Raw genomic sequence first — 16,523 nt, forward strand, 5'->3', positions numbered from 1 at the left:
GCCACCCGGGAGCAGGCCTAAGCCAGCAGGTCGTTATCTCCCGAGGGGTCCCAGACTGCGAGAGGGCACAGGCCGGGCTGAGGAACCCCCCCTCCCCCGAGTGCACAAATTTTTGTGCACCGGGCCTCTAGTAATATATATATAAAAAAGGAAGCTAAATACAGTAAATATAAAATTTGTTTGTGAAGTTAAATTCATATTTTAGAGAGATTAATGGAAAAATGGATAAACATATTTTAACAGGTAGAAAAACCTGTCTGAAATGTTCAGACATTTTTTAAAAAACACCTGGGAGACACTGTAGTTCTGAGTAAGAAAATTACATGTAGAGATACCTAGAATGTGAGAACTTTAAGATAACTAATTACTTTTCCTAATGATTCTAATCTGCAAATAAACCTGTGCCAGACCAGCTATATAAGAATTATCTGCAGATCTTTATAAGGCTAGGAATGCCTATTTAAGATGGAGACATTCAGGGGCAGGATAACCTGAACTTTTAAAAATGACTAGAGATTATTCAGATTTGTTATAAAGTTTAGAAACTGATGACCTCGTTGAACCCCTTCCTTTCAAATGAGGAAAATGAAACAAAAAAGTGATATGATGGGTTTGACTACTAGCTGCATACATAGCTCATCTCGTGCTTTTTCCGCTTCTGTGTATAAGCAACAGGATGGATTGGAGGGTTAAAACCTGGAGAGGAAGATCCGATCCGTTAAAAAACTGTGATAGCGATCTAGGAAAAACTGTGCTCGAGTCTTTGCACCAGGGCTAGAGAGAAAGGGGAAGAGACAGTCTCCTCAAAAGACCAAGCGCCTAATTCAATCCAGGGGAAGGCAAAGGGAGCGGGAATTCAAAGTTCACCTACTAGGTCGGCAAACTCATTAGCCAACAGAGCCAAATATCAACAGTACAAAGATTGAAATTTCTTTTGAGAGCCAAATTTTTTAAACTTAAACTGTATAGGTAGGTACATTGTTATGAACTTAATTAGGGTACTCCTAAGGCTTAGGCAGAGCCACACTCAAGGGGCCAAAGAGCCTCATGTGGCTCCCAAGCCACAGTTTGCCAACCACAGGTGGGATCCTGGGCGAGTGTTTGTCACCCAGATGACTAATTTGGAAACAGCGGGAGGCCAGAAGATTTCAGAGGGCTTTTAGATTCTTCAAGAGTTGTCTCACACAACAATAACTTCCTCCATTTGTCTTCTCCCTCCCCTTCATTACCAAGAGCTGAAAGAAAGGAATTAACTTTTCCTGGGTCTAAAAGACCTGGAAACCTTTTTTTTTTCTGCCTTTCTAAGGCAATGTCCTGTGGATGAGTCAAGTTACACAGACCCGATAAGGGGAAGAATTCAGCTTGCAAACCACAGGTTCTTGTTTCCCTTTTGTTATTTCTGTTCGTCAGGAGCAATAAATAAAGTCCCTGACCTTTAGTCAGAAAAGACCCCTACTCACCAGCCATAGGTAACCACAGCCTCAGCCCCTTCCTGCTGCTGCGAAGCCAGTCACAGGCTTGAAAATGAAACTTTCTGGCACTTCCTCATAGCAGGGGGTGGGGGCAACTAACCAGACATTGAGCAACTGCTGCTTAGAACTTCTGAGTTCACCAGTCAGTCCGGGAAAATCCCTTGGGAAGAAATCTTTCTTCCTTTAGGGTAAAAAGGAAAAGAAATGCAAATGATGAAACATTTTCCTATTGGCTGGCACCTCTGACTGTTTTTTTCCCTTTTCCTTCTCTCACTTCCATGCCCCCACACCTCCTTCTCTCTGTCCTTTTTCTGACCCCTCAGTATTTCTCCTCTGCTCACTGAAAACTCATGAAGGAGTTAAAACTAACAGGTCTCCTTTTATTTCCAGATAAGAAGTATCCAAAATAGCTTCTGTTTTCTGTTTTGACTGTGCTGGTATCATCCCCTCCCTGTCTGCCTGTGCTTTTGAGATTTTATGGATAAGTTCTGAAGGAATCTGCATCTCCACTCTCCTCATGCTTTTCTGTAACTGCCTAAACATGCCTTCATGTTTAATTTTCGCTGAGGGTGACTTCTCACTACCATTTTTTTCATATTCTCTGAACAATGAGTCATCAGAGAAGCAGTCTCAGGCTGTAGTAGAACAAATGCATGGCAGTAAAAAAAGATATATACAGAAGATTAGTTAGTGGGAGTGGGGAAAGACTGTGATATTCAACTTATAAGGTCTTCAAAAGGTCAGAAATTCACCTCTGCTCCTAATGGATTAGGATTAGGAAGGGCTCAAATTGCATGTGAAAGGTAGTCTTTTCAGGCCTTCCCAAGTCTAGCATTGCTGACTGGAGGATTTTACCCCAAACTCATTACCAATGCACCACACAACAATGTTACTTTGTATACAACACATACATAGGGTATCATGTATTGTCAGCTAATTGTTTTGTGTTTGTTGGGTTCTGTTCCCAATAGCACTGTAAACTGTGAGCTGCCTGGAGTTCAGTCAAAATTACTTTGCAGCCCTAAAAGACCTTAGGAAAGGACAGAAACATGTCATTTCTGGGAGTGGTAAATTAGGATTTTGGATACATCACTTATCATACTCTGCATCCCTCCTGCTGAGCAGCAGGTTCTTTGAAGTCAGGTAGCTACTGTGATTGGCATCCGTATCCCTAAAACTGAAAGCCCATAAAATGGTGTCTAGAAAGAAAGAATGGTGCTATTAGGTTGTTCATTGATCATGGATCAAGTCTAAGGACTCCGGATCCATTAAAAGCTCCAAATCCCACTGCTTATCTTCTCAGAGTAGAAAAACACCATAACAACTTTTCATTTTTTAAATTTCAGATTTATTAGAATGTTGAAAGAAATGTCTGTTTCCTGCGGACATGATTCCAAAAGCGGGAACAGAATGACAGGATTCCAGGTTTCCTACAAGAAAACACAGACACACACACACACACACACACACACACACACACACACACACACACAAATATTTAAAAAAAGTGTCCTGCTAAAAGAAATGCAAGTTAAAAGATCACTCCACTTATGGGGACAGAAGGAAGAGACCATGCTATGTCTACATATTGCCCCACTGTGTGAAAGGAGGGGCCATCTAAAACCAAACTTTCATCATCTTATGGCCACATCTCAGTCTATATCAGCTGACCCTGAGAAAGGGGCATCTGACTGCTGAACTTTGAGAGAAGAGCAGCATGCTCTGCACTGAACCAGCAGAAAGCATCTTTTTAGTACCTCCCATTTACTATACGAGACTTTGATAAGGATGGAGTTGAGGCCTTCTTCCCCAACCTCGCCCACCCCCACCACACACACACACACACACACACACACACACACACACATCTGTCCATTGACACTGATACAACTTACTTATATTAATGTCCTGGGAAGAGGTAGAAACATCTTGTCAAAGTCACTCTTTCAGTGGTGGGCATCTGTGCCTTACCATCAGGTGACTCAAATGAAAACCGAACCTAAATTGAAAAGAGAATCTGTATTTTTGTTTTCTTGAGCAGGAGAACCTTCACTTAAGCTGGAAAACTTACAGAAAGTATAGCAAAATAAGTCATAAAAGCAAAAAGGTTGTGCATTTGTAAGAATCCTAGTAATATACATATCCAAGCATGGGATGACCAGGCTGTTTTAATCTGTTGCTGGATCTAATTGCTATGGATACAGGGAAATTGGAGTCCACTTGTTTGTCTCCTTAGGGTTCGAGGGGAGTTAAGATAAAGCATTATTTTCTGGGTGTTGATTTCTAGACCATAGCAGATGGGATCTGCCTTTCAGGGTTGCTGACTCAGTGAAGAAACTCAAAGCTCATTTGGAAAGAAGGGCATTTCTGAAAGATAAGCCTGTCCAGAGTTGCTCCCTAGGTTTCCATCTGGGATAGTCAAGTATCCAGGGAAATAGAGTATGAGAAACATCTAGAGCAGCGGTTCTCAACCTGTGGGTCGCAACCCTTTGGGGGTCAAACGACCCTTTCACAGGGGTCGCCTAAGACCATCGGAAAAACACATATATAATTACATATTGTTTTTGTGATTAATCACTATGCTATAATTATGTTCAATTTGTAACAATGAAATTGGGGGTCACCACAACATGAGGAACTGTATAAAAAGGGTCGCGACATTAGGAAGGTTGAGAACAACTGATCTAGAGCCTTACCTTTCGGAAAATTTCCTCCATGTCGCAGGACCAGGCATATTCTTGCAAATTTTTGATAAGTTTAATAATAAAAAGAGAGCCCAGTTTGGGATGTCTCCAGGAAACATTATCTGTGAATAAAGCACATTCCAAATCTCATGCAAAGTTCTTGTATGGCCAAAAAGATGGAATGCTAGGATTTCCCCTCCAGCTGAGGAAGCCTGTTGAATTCATGCTGTTTTCTATACACTGTTTGCCATCATTTAGTGATTTTATCCAATGTATAATGAGTATACTTTACTGATACTTGACAATTGTTAATGCCATATGAAGGATGCTATAGAAGGGGCAGATGTTAGGTTGGTATTATCTTAGGGTTCATGGATCTATAAATCTAGAAGATACGGAGGGGAGGGCAGAATGAGGTAGAGGGAAGTGATTGGGCCTTAGGGAAGAAATACCTGAGTGTGGATCCCAAGAGTATTTGTTTACTGACTCTAATTTAAGTTATTTATACACTCTGAAATGCAATGGCCTTGACTATAAAGGGTAGGGAGGGTAAAATTTTCTGCCACAAAAACATATTGAAAGATTAGATATAATGTATTATCAGTGTCTAGGAGAATATAGGATGTGTTATACCCAGTCCATACACGGTAATTATATTAATAACATTTCAAATATCGACCTTGTAAATAATTTAATTAAAATTAAATACTATTGATCATAAGGTATTTGTGCAAAGAAAATGTTAACTGAATATGAGAATGCTACCAATATAAAAGAAGTACAAACCTAAAAAAGGTGTAAGAGAGAAAGATCATATTCTACTGGAGGACAAAACAGCCTTATGAAAAAGAAATACTGAAGAATAATATTAATTATATAAACAGTAGACACATAGAAATCACTGAGCCATTTTAAAATTTTAAAAATAAATGTATAAGAGAAAAGTGGTATCGCTCTGTATATAACCATGGACACAAGCTTTAACGAAACCTTTTAGCCAATAGTATTGGTAATAAAACATGTAATAGTAATAGGTTAAAATTCTATTTAAAGCCACAGGTGTTTTATGAAGCTGGTTCCTATTAAAAGAAGGGGATGGGAGAGAGGATGGAGGCAGACATGTCCACACGTTCTTTGTGAAATTAAGGGAGTAAGTGTGTTCAGAAGAGCACCACAATGTGCTTGCAATTAACACCAGAGAAAGTGAAGCTAAGTTTGCTAGTGGAATATAACTAACTGAAGATAACAGAGTTGATGTTTTTAAGTGTCAACTGCAATGGAGGGGTGAGGAAAGTAAAAGAAAGGGAGAAATAACTCAGCAAGACAGATTTTGAGAAGCCAGGAGGTCTACAAAAGACTATATAGCCAGAGGTAAATCTTTTTGGAAGGCTGGAATAAAGGGTTTTAAAGAAAATTTATGTTTAATACTAAAATCTGCTAAATACACTCAAGCTATAAATGTGTGGGACTTTTTGCCTAGCATCACTGTTTTGATTTTGGGGGAAAAATGATGGATTTCTACATTAAGACATGGTCAACACACACACACACAAAATGTGAATTTCAAGAAATTTCAAAACATAATATAGATATTATGATATTGATCAGTGAAGAATTCAAATAAAGCCCAGAGAGGCTAAATCACTAGGGCCTAGATTTAGAAATCATTATGTTTTTTTTTCTTTTTCATCCACTCTATACTTCTAGTTGAAAACAATTTAACTTGGAGGTTCAATATGCCTCTTCTGATTTTTTTATATCTCTCTCTGTCCCTATAAATACTACTTTTCTGTAAATACATGCTGATGTCTAGGCAAATTGAACTGCTGATTGAGCCCAACATTGTAAACCTTCCCTAAGTGGAGTCACCTTCTAATTTACTTCAGTGTAGATATTTCTCAACTGATCCCAAGCAGTTCCAGGAAACTATGTTTGCACCATGGGAGTTTAGTAATTACTAATTTAGTGAAAATATATGTGATCTCTGTGGGTAAGGATAATTGGAGTTTTAAACTAGGAGGACTGCTTTCGTTGTTCTTCAGAAGTGTCATAGAAAGTTCAACAGATATCCATTCTCTAAAGAGAGAGAGTGTGTGTGTGGTGTGTGTGTTGTGTGTGTGTGTGTGTGTCTGTATTGGCAACGCCCACAAAGGTGTCCTATACAGACACTCATTACCTGGTGTTGAAGAGCAGAAAGCAATAAAATCCTTCTCTATATGGGCTTTCTTAATGGCATCATATTCAAAATCGTCTGGAGCCAATGAGAAGTCGTTTTCAGAACCTTTTGCTGAATCTTTTAACCACACCACCCCTTCATTCTCTAGAAAGACAAGATTTGACATCTTGTTACTACCAACAGCCAAAAGATTCATTTTCTCCCTTAAGCCTCTGTCCAACTATATTTACTAATTTATTTGTGGCTGTCTTTCATTCATGTACGTGTACACACATATATCCCAGGAACTATCTTCTTAACAACCTTTATTTCTATGAACCCTAAATGAATTCTAATGACACTAAAACATCAAAGTCTTGAGACTAAAAGTGGTATCTCTTTAGTTGAAAATAGAATAAATATCTACTAACCATTCAAATATCTCACAGAAGCTACAATTTTGTTTGGTGACAGTAGGTATTCTTTGACATTAAGGAGCAGGCACAAAACATGGATGGAAATGATGAGGTCAACGCTTGCATATCTTGTGTTCTAACAGACATCAGCACTCACCACCACGGCAGGCCTGGATAATGATCACTTTGGGTTTGTCCTTCAAACTTGGACACTTATAAGTGTTCAAACTTTGAAAGATGGTGTCGATGTCTAATACATCGGAGACTTCCTTAGAGTGTTTCTTCCCACAAATGCCTTCTCGAATACCGTGGGACATGAACACCAGAAACGTGCTGTCAGAGGTCTCGTGCTCCTCGCGGGCAGCGAAGGCCCTCAGCTCTGCCTTCATGTCCTGGAAAGAGACCATGCCATTAATTCTGGACTAGGAGATCCATTAACAGAGCGCCTGGGGAATTCAATAAAAAGGCACTTAAGGAATTCCTGGGCAATATAAAAATCAATGGGGTACAAAAGATAATTTAAGTTTTAATTTAAAGAAAGATGACATAGAGTTGTAGGATGCCATTTGGGAATTTCTAGTAGAGAGGAAAGGGTATTATTATTTACAGTACAATTTCCAAATAAAAATTTCACTAGACTTTTGCTAAAAGACTCTTTGTTAGGAGGGGTGAGAAGCACCCTCCAAGGGCAAATTTAACTTTTATATTATCGAGAAATTAAGTTTCTGGTGCTACAACCAAAAGCTATTTAGTAAAATGAAGGGTGTGATCATTGTCCCTACATTCTGGAAGACCTTACCGAAGCAGTGAGATCTTCTTTAACAACCACGGTGTATCCCAGATCTTCTAGCAGCATCTTCATACCTCTGATATCAGCATCAGCTCCAGCTCTCCTGGAAAGCTTGTCAAACTCTGTGTTGCAGATAATGAGGGCAAGACGTGTCCGAGTAGACTTTTTCATGATTGGGTAAATCTGTCGGAAATGCAAATTGCATAAATGGTCCTGTTTCCTTTAATTAAATATTCATCATGAAGATATAAAACTGTTTCTCCCACTCTAGTTCTATCGAGAAACCAAATTTCATGAACCATAGTTACAGGAAAGGCAAATGAATCTTACTATAGGAGTTGAAATAGAGTTTACAAATGCCCAGATGACAACTGGTTAGGATTTAATTTTTTTTTTTTTTTAGTTAGGATTTGAGAGAAGAACAGGCTTTGATGCAAGAATGACAGAATTTTAAAACCGACTCCTCAACTTACTGTTTTTGCCGAAATATTTCATCATCCAATGCACAATTTCCTGATCTATAACATGGGCTATTTTTAGGGTTCAAGGTGTTAATTCAAATATGTTTTCTCAACTCTGCAACTTGCTTAGAACAGTACCTGATTCATAGTAAGCATCCAATGGATGCCTTTGTTGTTATTATAAGTATTTATTCAGGGAGCTGTATCAAACTTAGAACTCAATACATAAACCTGGGATTCTAGGAGATAGGAACCCTTTATGTAAGGGAAGCAGCAGGATGATTTTCTAGAACTTCTCTAGGAAATTGGCTCTAAGAAAGCTCCACTGCCCTTTCAAAGAGTTTCCAGTTTTTCTTTCACCCGGATCCTGTTTTCTGAGCACAGCACCTCTGCTGACTTTTCATTCCATATCTTTTGTGCTATGTCTGGGGGGCAAAGCTTGAGGCTCCCTCCTGGTCCTGGGAATGCAAGCTTAGCTGGGTTGTCTTGCACTGCCTGGGGAGCTGCAACAGACAAGAAACATTATGAATAATGGCATCCCTGAGTGTCCTGCCAGGTGCTCCTCACAGCGTGAGCTGCATATGAAGCCACAGAGGAGGAAGTGAATCCTTAAAAGAAAAACCCTGGCCAACTCTGCTGAGTGAGTCACTGCTGTGGGAACACATTCCACACCAGAGGAGGTTTCTATTGGTGCGATACAAGAATCAGCCTTTATCTCTGAGGATCGGCATTTTTATAAACATTTTAGATTAGAAGAATAAAAAGGGAATTTATTCAAAACCATGCATGATATAACTCTCAAAAACCAATCAATACGTTAGAAAAAATATTTAGGACATAAATTTATTTCAAATGATTTAATATTGATAATAAAATATAATTGAGATAGAGCTTAATCACTCTATTTCAATGTTTTAAAAATATATATGTTTATTTTTTATTTACTTAAGATGCATTAGAGATGGAAAGGAAGAAAGGAGGAAGGAAGGATGGAAGGAAAGAAGGAAGGAAGGAAAGAAGGAAGGAAGGAAGGGAGGAAGGAAGGAAGGAAGGGAAGGAAAGAAGGAAGGAAGGAAGGGAGGAAGGGAGGAAGGAAGGGAATGGAAGAAGGAAGGGAGGGAGGGAGGGAGGAAGGGCTTTTGTTCTGTTCTCCAGGATCTCTCTAATGTGTGTATGTATGGGAGAAGGAGGAGGAATACTGAATATATTAACTAGAATGACTATGAAATAGAATGATAAATGCTAAAATCAAGATGCATACTAGATGGATTTATAGCACTAAACATTGATTACACCAATATATGAGGAAGAGTTTTAACAGTAATTTATGTGAATGATGCCTTTAGGTTTATTTATTACAAATTCAACACCACCCAATGGTGTGATGTAATTGCTAAAGAAGTAACATAATATCTTTTTCAAAATAAATATATTTTCTCAATATTTGGAAGATCTATCAAAAACTAAACATTCCAACAAGAAAGTTATATGCAATTTTGAAGGAAATTTTGAAGACATTATCATACATTTAATTAGGCAAAGCAAGGCAGGCTGAAATGTGTTTACTGTGGGTAAAGTAAAAGATAATTGGAATTATTTATTGAAGAAAACTATAGAAATCATTATTAGGTGGAAGAAATATTCTATTTCTTCATACAGGAATCTGAGGAACAATGGCAAATATTTGAATTACATTAGAGCTAATTTTTCCTAGTAAAGGAATGAGCATTTGGTTATATAGTGAGTGTCTCCATCCCATGAAATATCTAAGAAAAAATTCATGGGATAAACACCCCTAATAGATTTACTAGACTAATTTATAATTTGGTGAAATATTTGCATCTGTGGCCTCTAAATATCTTCCAAAATTCAGAGAAAATAATCACTTTCAGCTGAAATACTTCAAGAACTGTGGGTAAAATACTGTCCCAGGACAAATAAAACACTGATTATTTAGTAAATAAGAGGCTGGACTCATAATGCTTAAAGCTCAGTGGGGGACAATGATGAATTTATTTTTTAAAATACAAGAAAAATATAGTGAGATTATGGCAGGAGAATCTTAGGGAACTGTGGGAATAGGAGCTCTGAACTAGAGTAATACAAAGAGAGTGGCTACACAGATCTGGATTTGAGAGAGGAATCAATAAATCTCAGACACTGAATGATAGAGCTGAGGGAGAAGAAAGAGCTAAAAATTGAATTGCAGGTTTCTAGTTTGAATAACTTGGTAATGGCGGCACCATAACAAAGAGAGAGAAAACTGGAGGAGAACCAAGGTGTGAAGGAAGGCAGATGGCAAGTTTAGCTCTGGACATGTAGAGAAAAAGGGGTCAAGTTTGGCGTTCAAGTGGGTAGTCAGAATTTGAGACACATATTCAGAATTTTTTGGTATAAACATGGTAGCGAAACTGCAGGAATGACCTCTGCTAAAGCAGAATCGATTGAAAAGAGCAAAGCGCATAGGATCAATCCAGGAGAATTACCCATTGCCTCCTCACCCCGTGTTTATCCCAAGAATCTGCAGTTAATGTCAAGGAAGATGGGGTTCAAAAATGTTCTTGCTTTGAACATGCCATTACCTGGGAAGGGAAGAATCTCTGCTTGGGAGTATTGTGTATTATGATCAGTTCTTGATTGTGCACCTGAGGAAAGATAAGGGCCACAAATAAGTCACTTATATCTGTTGGAAACTCCCTATTGAAAACAATGTCCCCAAGCTTTGATCTGTTCAAATAGCTGTTTACCTGGAACCACACTCATCACTGAGAAACAAAAGCCTCCTCCACATTAATTCCTGGACATTAACATTTGAGGCAGAACAGAAGAGTGCCTGCAAGTGAATCCCTTGATTTCTGCTTTCTATGATGAAAGTGGCATTGAGATTCCATCAGCTATAGAAGCAAGAGTGTTCTTACTAGTAATATGCGTGTTTCAAGGTGGCTCCTGAGGTGACCACTACTGCATAACAGGTATATGCAAAGTGAAGCTGTGTAACTCAGAGCTGACTTGGATTTTAGAGAAAACCAAGAAAAGACTTGGACAATTACACTGCCGAGATTTATCGCAGCAGAAAATGATGACGAGGCGACTCACTTCTCCACCATCAATCAGTGTTAAGTTAATTTTCTAAGTGCCATAGATCAGGAAAGTGGTAGAGCTGGGATATAAACACAAATCTGGGCCCTGGTTAACTGAAGCACTCTGCCAGCCCACAAAGGGCTCAACGGATTTATGCACTTGACAGGGGCCCTGGCCACAGTCTCTGTAATCTGCACTTGCCCTACTCAGCGGCATGCTCTGAGGAAAAAACAAACACTGAAAAGCCTGTTCCACTATTTGGTTGCATAAAACAACTCAAGCCTATTAATGCATCCTCTGAGGTCACGATTCATTATGCTTGTCAATTTCAAGGACAGGAATTACATTTAAGGTTCTTAAAGTTTTTAGAAGGATCTCAATCTATACATATATAAAAGCCTAAGTGACTAGCCTACCAGCTGTTTAACTGGTAGCTATGATGCTAAATGCAGGATTGGAAACCACAGGCATGAAAACATGGAACAGACTGATGAATCTCAGAGGCAAGGGGGGAGGGGGGAGGGCGGGAAGAGATTAACCAAAGATCTTATATGCTTACTAGAGGCCCAGTGCACAGATTTTGGCACTGGTGGGGTCTCTTGGCCTGGCTTGAGCCCTCTTGCAATCCAGGAGTCCTTGGGAGATGTCAGAGAGCCAGTTTTGGTCTGATCACCGCAAAGCTAGGCCAAGGGACCCCACCAGTGCATGAATCTGTGCAAGAGGCCTCTAGTATAACAATACACACCTTGGAAGTTTAATCCAGAAATTCTAAGAATTGGCATGTGCTTACACATGTGAAATACACTGAGTTTTCATCCCATAGTTACTATTGAAGACAAGATTTCCATAGACAGAATATGGTCCACTTCCCTGCTCTGCATGAGGGAGACCTATAGGCTGTCCCTCAAAATGCTGAGCCCAAGGTGACAGACTGCAGCTTGTCCCATCCTTCCCATCCAGACTGCTGAACTAACTTAACCATCAATAAGTTCAAGAACGTTTTCTGGAGGAAACCTTGTGGTGGCAGGAGTGTACATGTCAAGAACTTTTTTTTAGAAAGATCTCTCCCATTAGAGTCATTCAAATATGTCATTGAATTACCATATTCTGTGGCCCAGAAAACAATTGCCAAGTAGATGAGAGAGAGACAAAGGCATGACAGCCTGACTGAGGAGGCATCAGCTGGCAAGCAGCCAGGTGACTCCAGGTGTTGGCTTTATTAGAGTGGTTTGTCCAAGTGCCTCTAGGACTCAAGGATTATGAACTGAAAGGAAGAAGAAGAAACTGGGGCAAAGAAGAAGAAACGTTGGCTACTATACAATTATTCTGAATCCTTATTGTTAGTATAGATTGTCTTTAATTTGGGGGAATGTTAAATGGAAAAAAAAGGTATTAAAAGAGAAACAGGAAGTTGCTGAGAGATGAGCTTTGCTATGTCAGTAAGCCAGGCATAGGCTTCCCCTAGTCCTGGAGGAAAAGAGGTCTTGCTTTCAAAGAACAACTTTTGCCTCTGATTGCATTTGGGAAGCATAAAAGAGACCAGGGGTTGAGAGTCCGCCAGAGCTCCCTTCTCGGCTGCGTGGGGGACTTAGGGACCTTGGATAGAAGGAGCAGGTTAGATGCCTGTCTGTCTTGTATCAGGGCCTCAGGAGCATGTGAGGTAGAGGTCGGGCCTTACACAATGGTCTACAGCCTAGTTCCATGCTAGTGGACAACATCACTCAAAGAAAATGCAAGAGGGCAATTAAATGAAAGAGTCCACATTTAAAATCCTAGCTTTTCTGTCAGGATTGAGTTTATTCTCTGAGTGCTTCACCATCACTGAAATATTTTATTCCTCCTGGAGAGCAAACTTTTGGAGATAAATTATAAAACTATTCAATGACAGACTTTAAATCTTCATGTCAGATAACTATATAAGTTACTAGGGATTCCTAGACTAAGTAACTAGCTGACTAATTAACTAACTAACTAAACAAATAAACAAATAAAGTGCCTTGCCGGGAGGACTAGAGAATGTGGTATGAAGTTTATCAGACTGTTCTCATAAACTTCAACAACTGAGCTACCATATACGCAGGATGGGAAGTGAGTTTTAATTCTTAGAAAGACTCTGAGGCTAAAGGAATAAGAATAAAGAGTAACGAGACAGGGGATATACAATAGTGCCACTGACTTAGAAATGGGGCCCTGAAGCCAGATGTAAACACGTTGTCTGCAAACTAACATGACCAATGAAGAAATCCTATGTGGGTGCAAAGACACGGGGCCTGCATGGACTTTAGTCTGAGCTGTAGACCTTACCTGAGGGCAGCCCCATCTTCTCGGCAAGGTGGGAGTCGATTTCACAGATGTGATCGATACATACTTTGCTTGCCTTGGCCCCTTTCCGAGTGACTGAGTCAATCAAAGCTCGGGCCTTATCCATATCTGTGGCATTTTCATTTCTTACTTTCTCCATCTCCTCCTGGTTCAGCACCCTTTTCTCTAATAGGTCATCCAACAAGCCATTTATGGTGCCCGAGGTCACTGATTGGACAAAAACCATCCTCTTCTCCTTCAGGACTTTGTCTGTTTGAAGCACAAGGATTCCTCAAGTCACTAAACAGCCTCATTTTCCTCTCAAGTCAGCAACAGCCTCCTTTAGATTTAATCCATAAAATGTCCCTCCCCATGCAGTTCAGTCATCCTGAGCTACCCACAGCCCTCACTCTCCCCTCAGTGTTACCCAGTGTGCTCACTGAGAGCCTGAAGTCAGAGATTTACTATCAGTGCCTCCTGTTTATTCAACTCTGCATAATAAAAGAAGGAAACAGTGATAGCCTATTTCCCTGGGGGACAGCAGCTGCTGGTACCCATCTCATGGGGATCCTGCACCCTTTGGCAGATTAATTCAGTTAAGCCTTTAAGGCCCCTTCTCTCCATCCCTTCCTCCTTCCTCCTCTTTCTTCCCTCTCCCTCAGTTCTGTTCACCCAGTTCACCTAAACATTCACAGAACTTAATTATGGCTTCCCCAAAAGCCAGCCACTTTCAAAAATTTTCCCCAAGACCTATCCTTCTAGAAAGTAAACAAACTAACAAAACAGAACAACAAAAACAAGAAAAAAAAACCCCAAACTCACCGGCCATGGCTTTTCTCTCCTAGCCTTGGAGTGCAATTTGAAACTGAAAGCATGTTCCACCTCCTTTTCAGCAGGGCGTGTACACTTATTAGGAAATACCAACTGCTCATTCATATGCATGTCTTTATTTTTCTCCAAAGTAATAATCTTATTGCTTACCTTCAGAGTGCCTCCTGGTGTACATGCTTGGAAAATTTCCTTCACCAGCACTGGATGAGGCTGGGGTAGGAAGGGAGTGCAGCCCAGAGGATAAGAAAGTGAAGAGAAAGTATGCATTCACTTCAACTCACACACTAATGAATCTCTCATTCATTAGGGAGTGTGATCAGGAAAGCAACTCATCCTTTGGTGTCTTAGCCCATTCACGCTACTGTAACAACATGCCACAGACTGGGTGGCTTATCAACAAGAGGACTTTATTTCTCCCAGTTCTGCATCTGGAAGCGCAAAACCAGGTGCCAGCATGGTTGGCTTGTGGTGAGGCCCCTTTTCAGGGTTGCAGACTGCTGACTTCAAACCATGACCTCACCTGGCAGAAAGGGTGAGCTAGCGCTTTGGAATCTCTGTTTCAATTGTGTGAATCCCATTCATGAGGCTTTTGCCCGCATGATCAGTTCAACTGCTAAAGTCCTCAACTCCTAATACTGTCACCGTGGGCCTTCGGTTTTCAACATCTGAGTATTGGAGGGACACATACATTAAATCTATAGAATTTGGAGAAGTTGAACCATTGTGATCCGTGTCCCCGTCCTGCAGATCTGCTATGTCCTAGGATCTATGTGTTTCTGAGAAGCAGCTCTGCTATTAGGAGTGAAAACATTTTTCACCAGAATCAAATATTTTCTTATCTAACACTTTCTTTTCAGGTTATTCGGTTTTGTGGGATACTGTAGAGACTAATGGCTCAGACTCTGGACTCAGAATGTCTGATAGCATTTTAACCTCCCTTTCTTCAACAAGGTAGTAAACTTCCCTATGCTTTTGGTTCCTCTATTGGTAAAATAAATTAATTAATAGTACATAGCTACACACCTTTGAACATTATGTGAATGAAAATATGGAAATTGCATAGCACATCGTGAGCACACAATGTTATTATTTGTTATTAATATTGTTTTAATTTAAATATTTCTAAATTAAATAGCCAAGGTTAGTTATTTGCAGGTTATCTAGTTAAATTTCTCTCTTGTGAGAATTCTCCTCCATCTCATTCATTCATTCAGTCACTTAGCATATATATCTGGGTGACCTACTCCATGTTAGACACTGCTCTAGGCTCCAGGCCAATGGTCCCTTGCCTCATGGCTTCACATTCAAGGTGAGAAGAGAATGGTGAAACCAATATGTGACTGGGATAGTGTGAGAGTTTGGTAAGTGCTAAGGAGAAATTAATTAAGAAAGCCATAGATGAAATATGGAGGATGTTAAAACTGAAGACAGAGGAGCACAGGAAGGCCTAAAGAGTCACTGCTCTTTGTAAGCACGTGTTTAATTGCTCATCCCAAAATAAACTCAACATAACCAATTTATTTCATAGATATGGTTGAAGGAAGATAGACTAATAACAAAATGCCTATTAGTCTTTCAAAGTTATCAATTTATTTACTAAAAATACTGGTGGGAATATTACCTTGGTTTCTTAAGAGAATATTAACACAGAGTTACTAAAACATTCAGTGTGTGTGTGTGAGCATGCATACATGCAGGAAATATCTAAATTAAATATTATTAGCTGTAATACTACTGTTTTACTATTAAAAGCAAACTTACATTTTAACACATGGACCACCAGTTTCTTGGTGTGATGTAGGCTACTTGTTAAATTTATTTTTTCATTAGAATAAAATCCACTGTATAGATTTTAATCTAAGACTTTTCTCAGTGTGTTTTTATTTTTACTTTGCTTCTTACCCAATCCAGTATGCAGCACAATCTTGTGACCCTTGGCACAGGGAAGCTTGTTATAGGGAAGAAAGCAGAAATTGCATGTATATCTCTTCCCGTATACATTTATATTTATTCATTTATTTCTGAAATGCCTTAAGGATTTCACAGGAGTGCTTCCCTATAAGCCAGGGCCATACACCGATGAGTTGAAACATGCTGAGGTAGCATTTCAGCCACAGAAAGGATGGCCAGGCAGTATGCCTGGGATGTAGAACCATAAGTTTTGATCCTGGGAAGCTAAGTAGAGAGTCATTACATAGCAAGGGCCCACTGTGTACTCAAAAATGAAGATGCTAAAAAAATGGGAACATTCTAAATATCTATTTTAGGTTCATGCATGTGTAATCAAATTGTGCTAAATACACACACTGGGATACTACTCAGCAATAAAAAA

General features: G+C 39.6%; 2 protein-coding genes across 2 annotated transcripts in view; both read right to left on the reverse strand.

Annotated features, from left to right (window-relative positions):
- The window catches only part of LOC102257847 (caspase-13-like), a 48,128-nt gene extending 46,511 nt beyond the window's left edge, over positions 1 to 1,617 (reverse strand). Inside the window, exon 1 of the mRNA XM_014539841.1 lies at positions 1,461 to 1,617. Within this exon, the coding sequence (XP_014395327.1) occupies positions 1,461 to 1,467 (7 nt within the window). The 5' untranslated portion in view covers positions 1,468 to 1,617. The remainder of the gene's footprint in view (positions 1 to 1,460) is intronic.
- Positions 1,618 to 2,817: 1,200 nt separating this feature from the next.
- CASP1 (caspase 1, apoptosis-related cysteine peptidase) lies at positions 2,818 to 14,276 on the reverse strand. Its single transcript, XM_014539826.1, has 10 exons — positions 14,183 to 14,276; positions 13,364 to 13,630; positions 10,561 to 10,623; positions 8,366 to 8,481; positions 7,527 to 7,700; positions 6,885 to 7,119; positions 6,333 to 6,476; positions 4,169 to 4,278; positions 3,368 to 3,471; positions 2,818 to 2,902 (listed from the first exon to the last, which is right to left on the reverse strand). Exons 1-9 carry the CDS (start codon positions 14,187 to 14,189, stop codon positions 3,373 to 3,375), a joined length of 1,215 nt encoding a protein of 404 aa, XP_014395312.1. The 5' UTR covers positions 14,190 to 14,276; the 3' UTR covers positions 2,818 to 2,902; positions 3,368 to 3,372.
- Positions 14,277 to 16,523: the final 2,247 nt, after the last annotated feature.

Source organism: Myotis brandtii, unplaced genomic scaffold (genome assembly GCF_000412655.1).
Source record: "Myotis brandtii unplaced genomic scaffold, ASM41265v1 scaffold105, whole genome shotgun sequence".
Classification (NCBI taxonomy): Eukaryota; Metazoa; Chordata; class Mammalia; order Chiroptera; family Vespertilionidae; genus Myotis; species Myotis brandtii.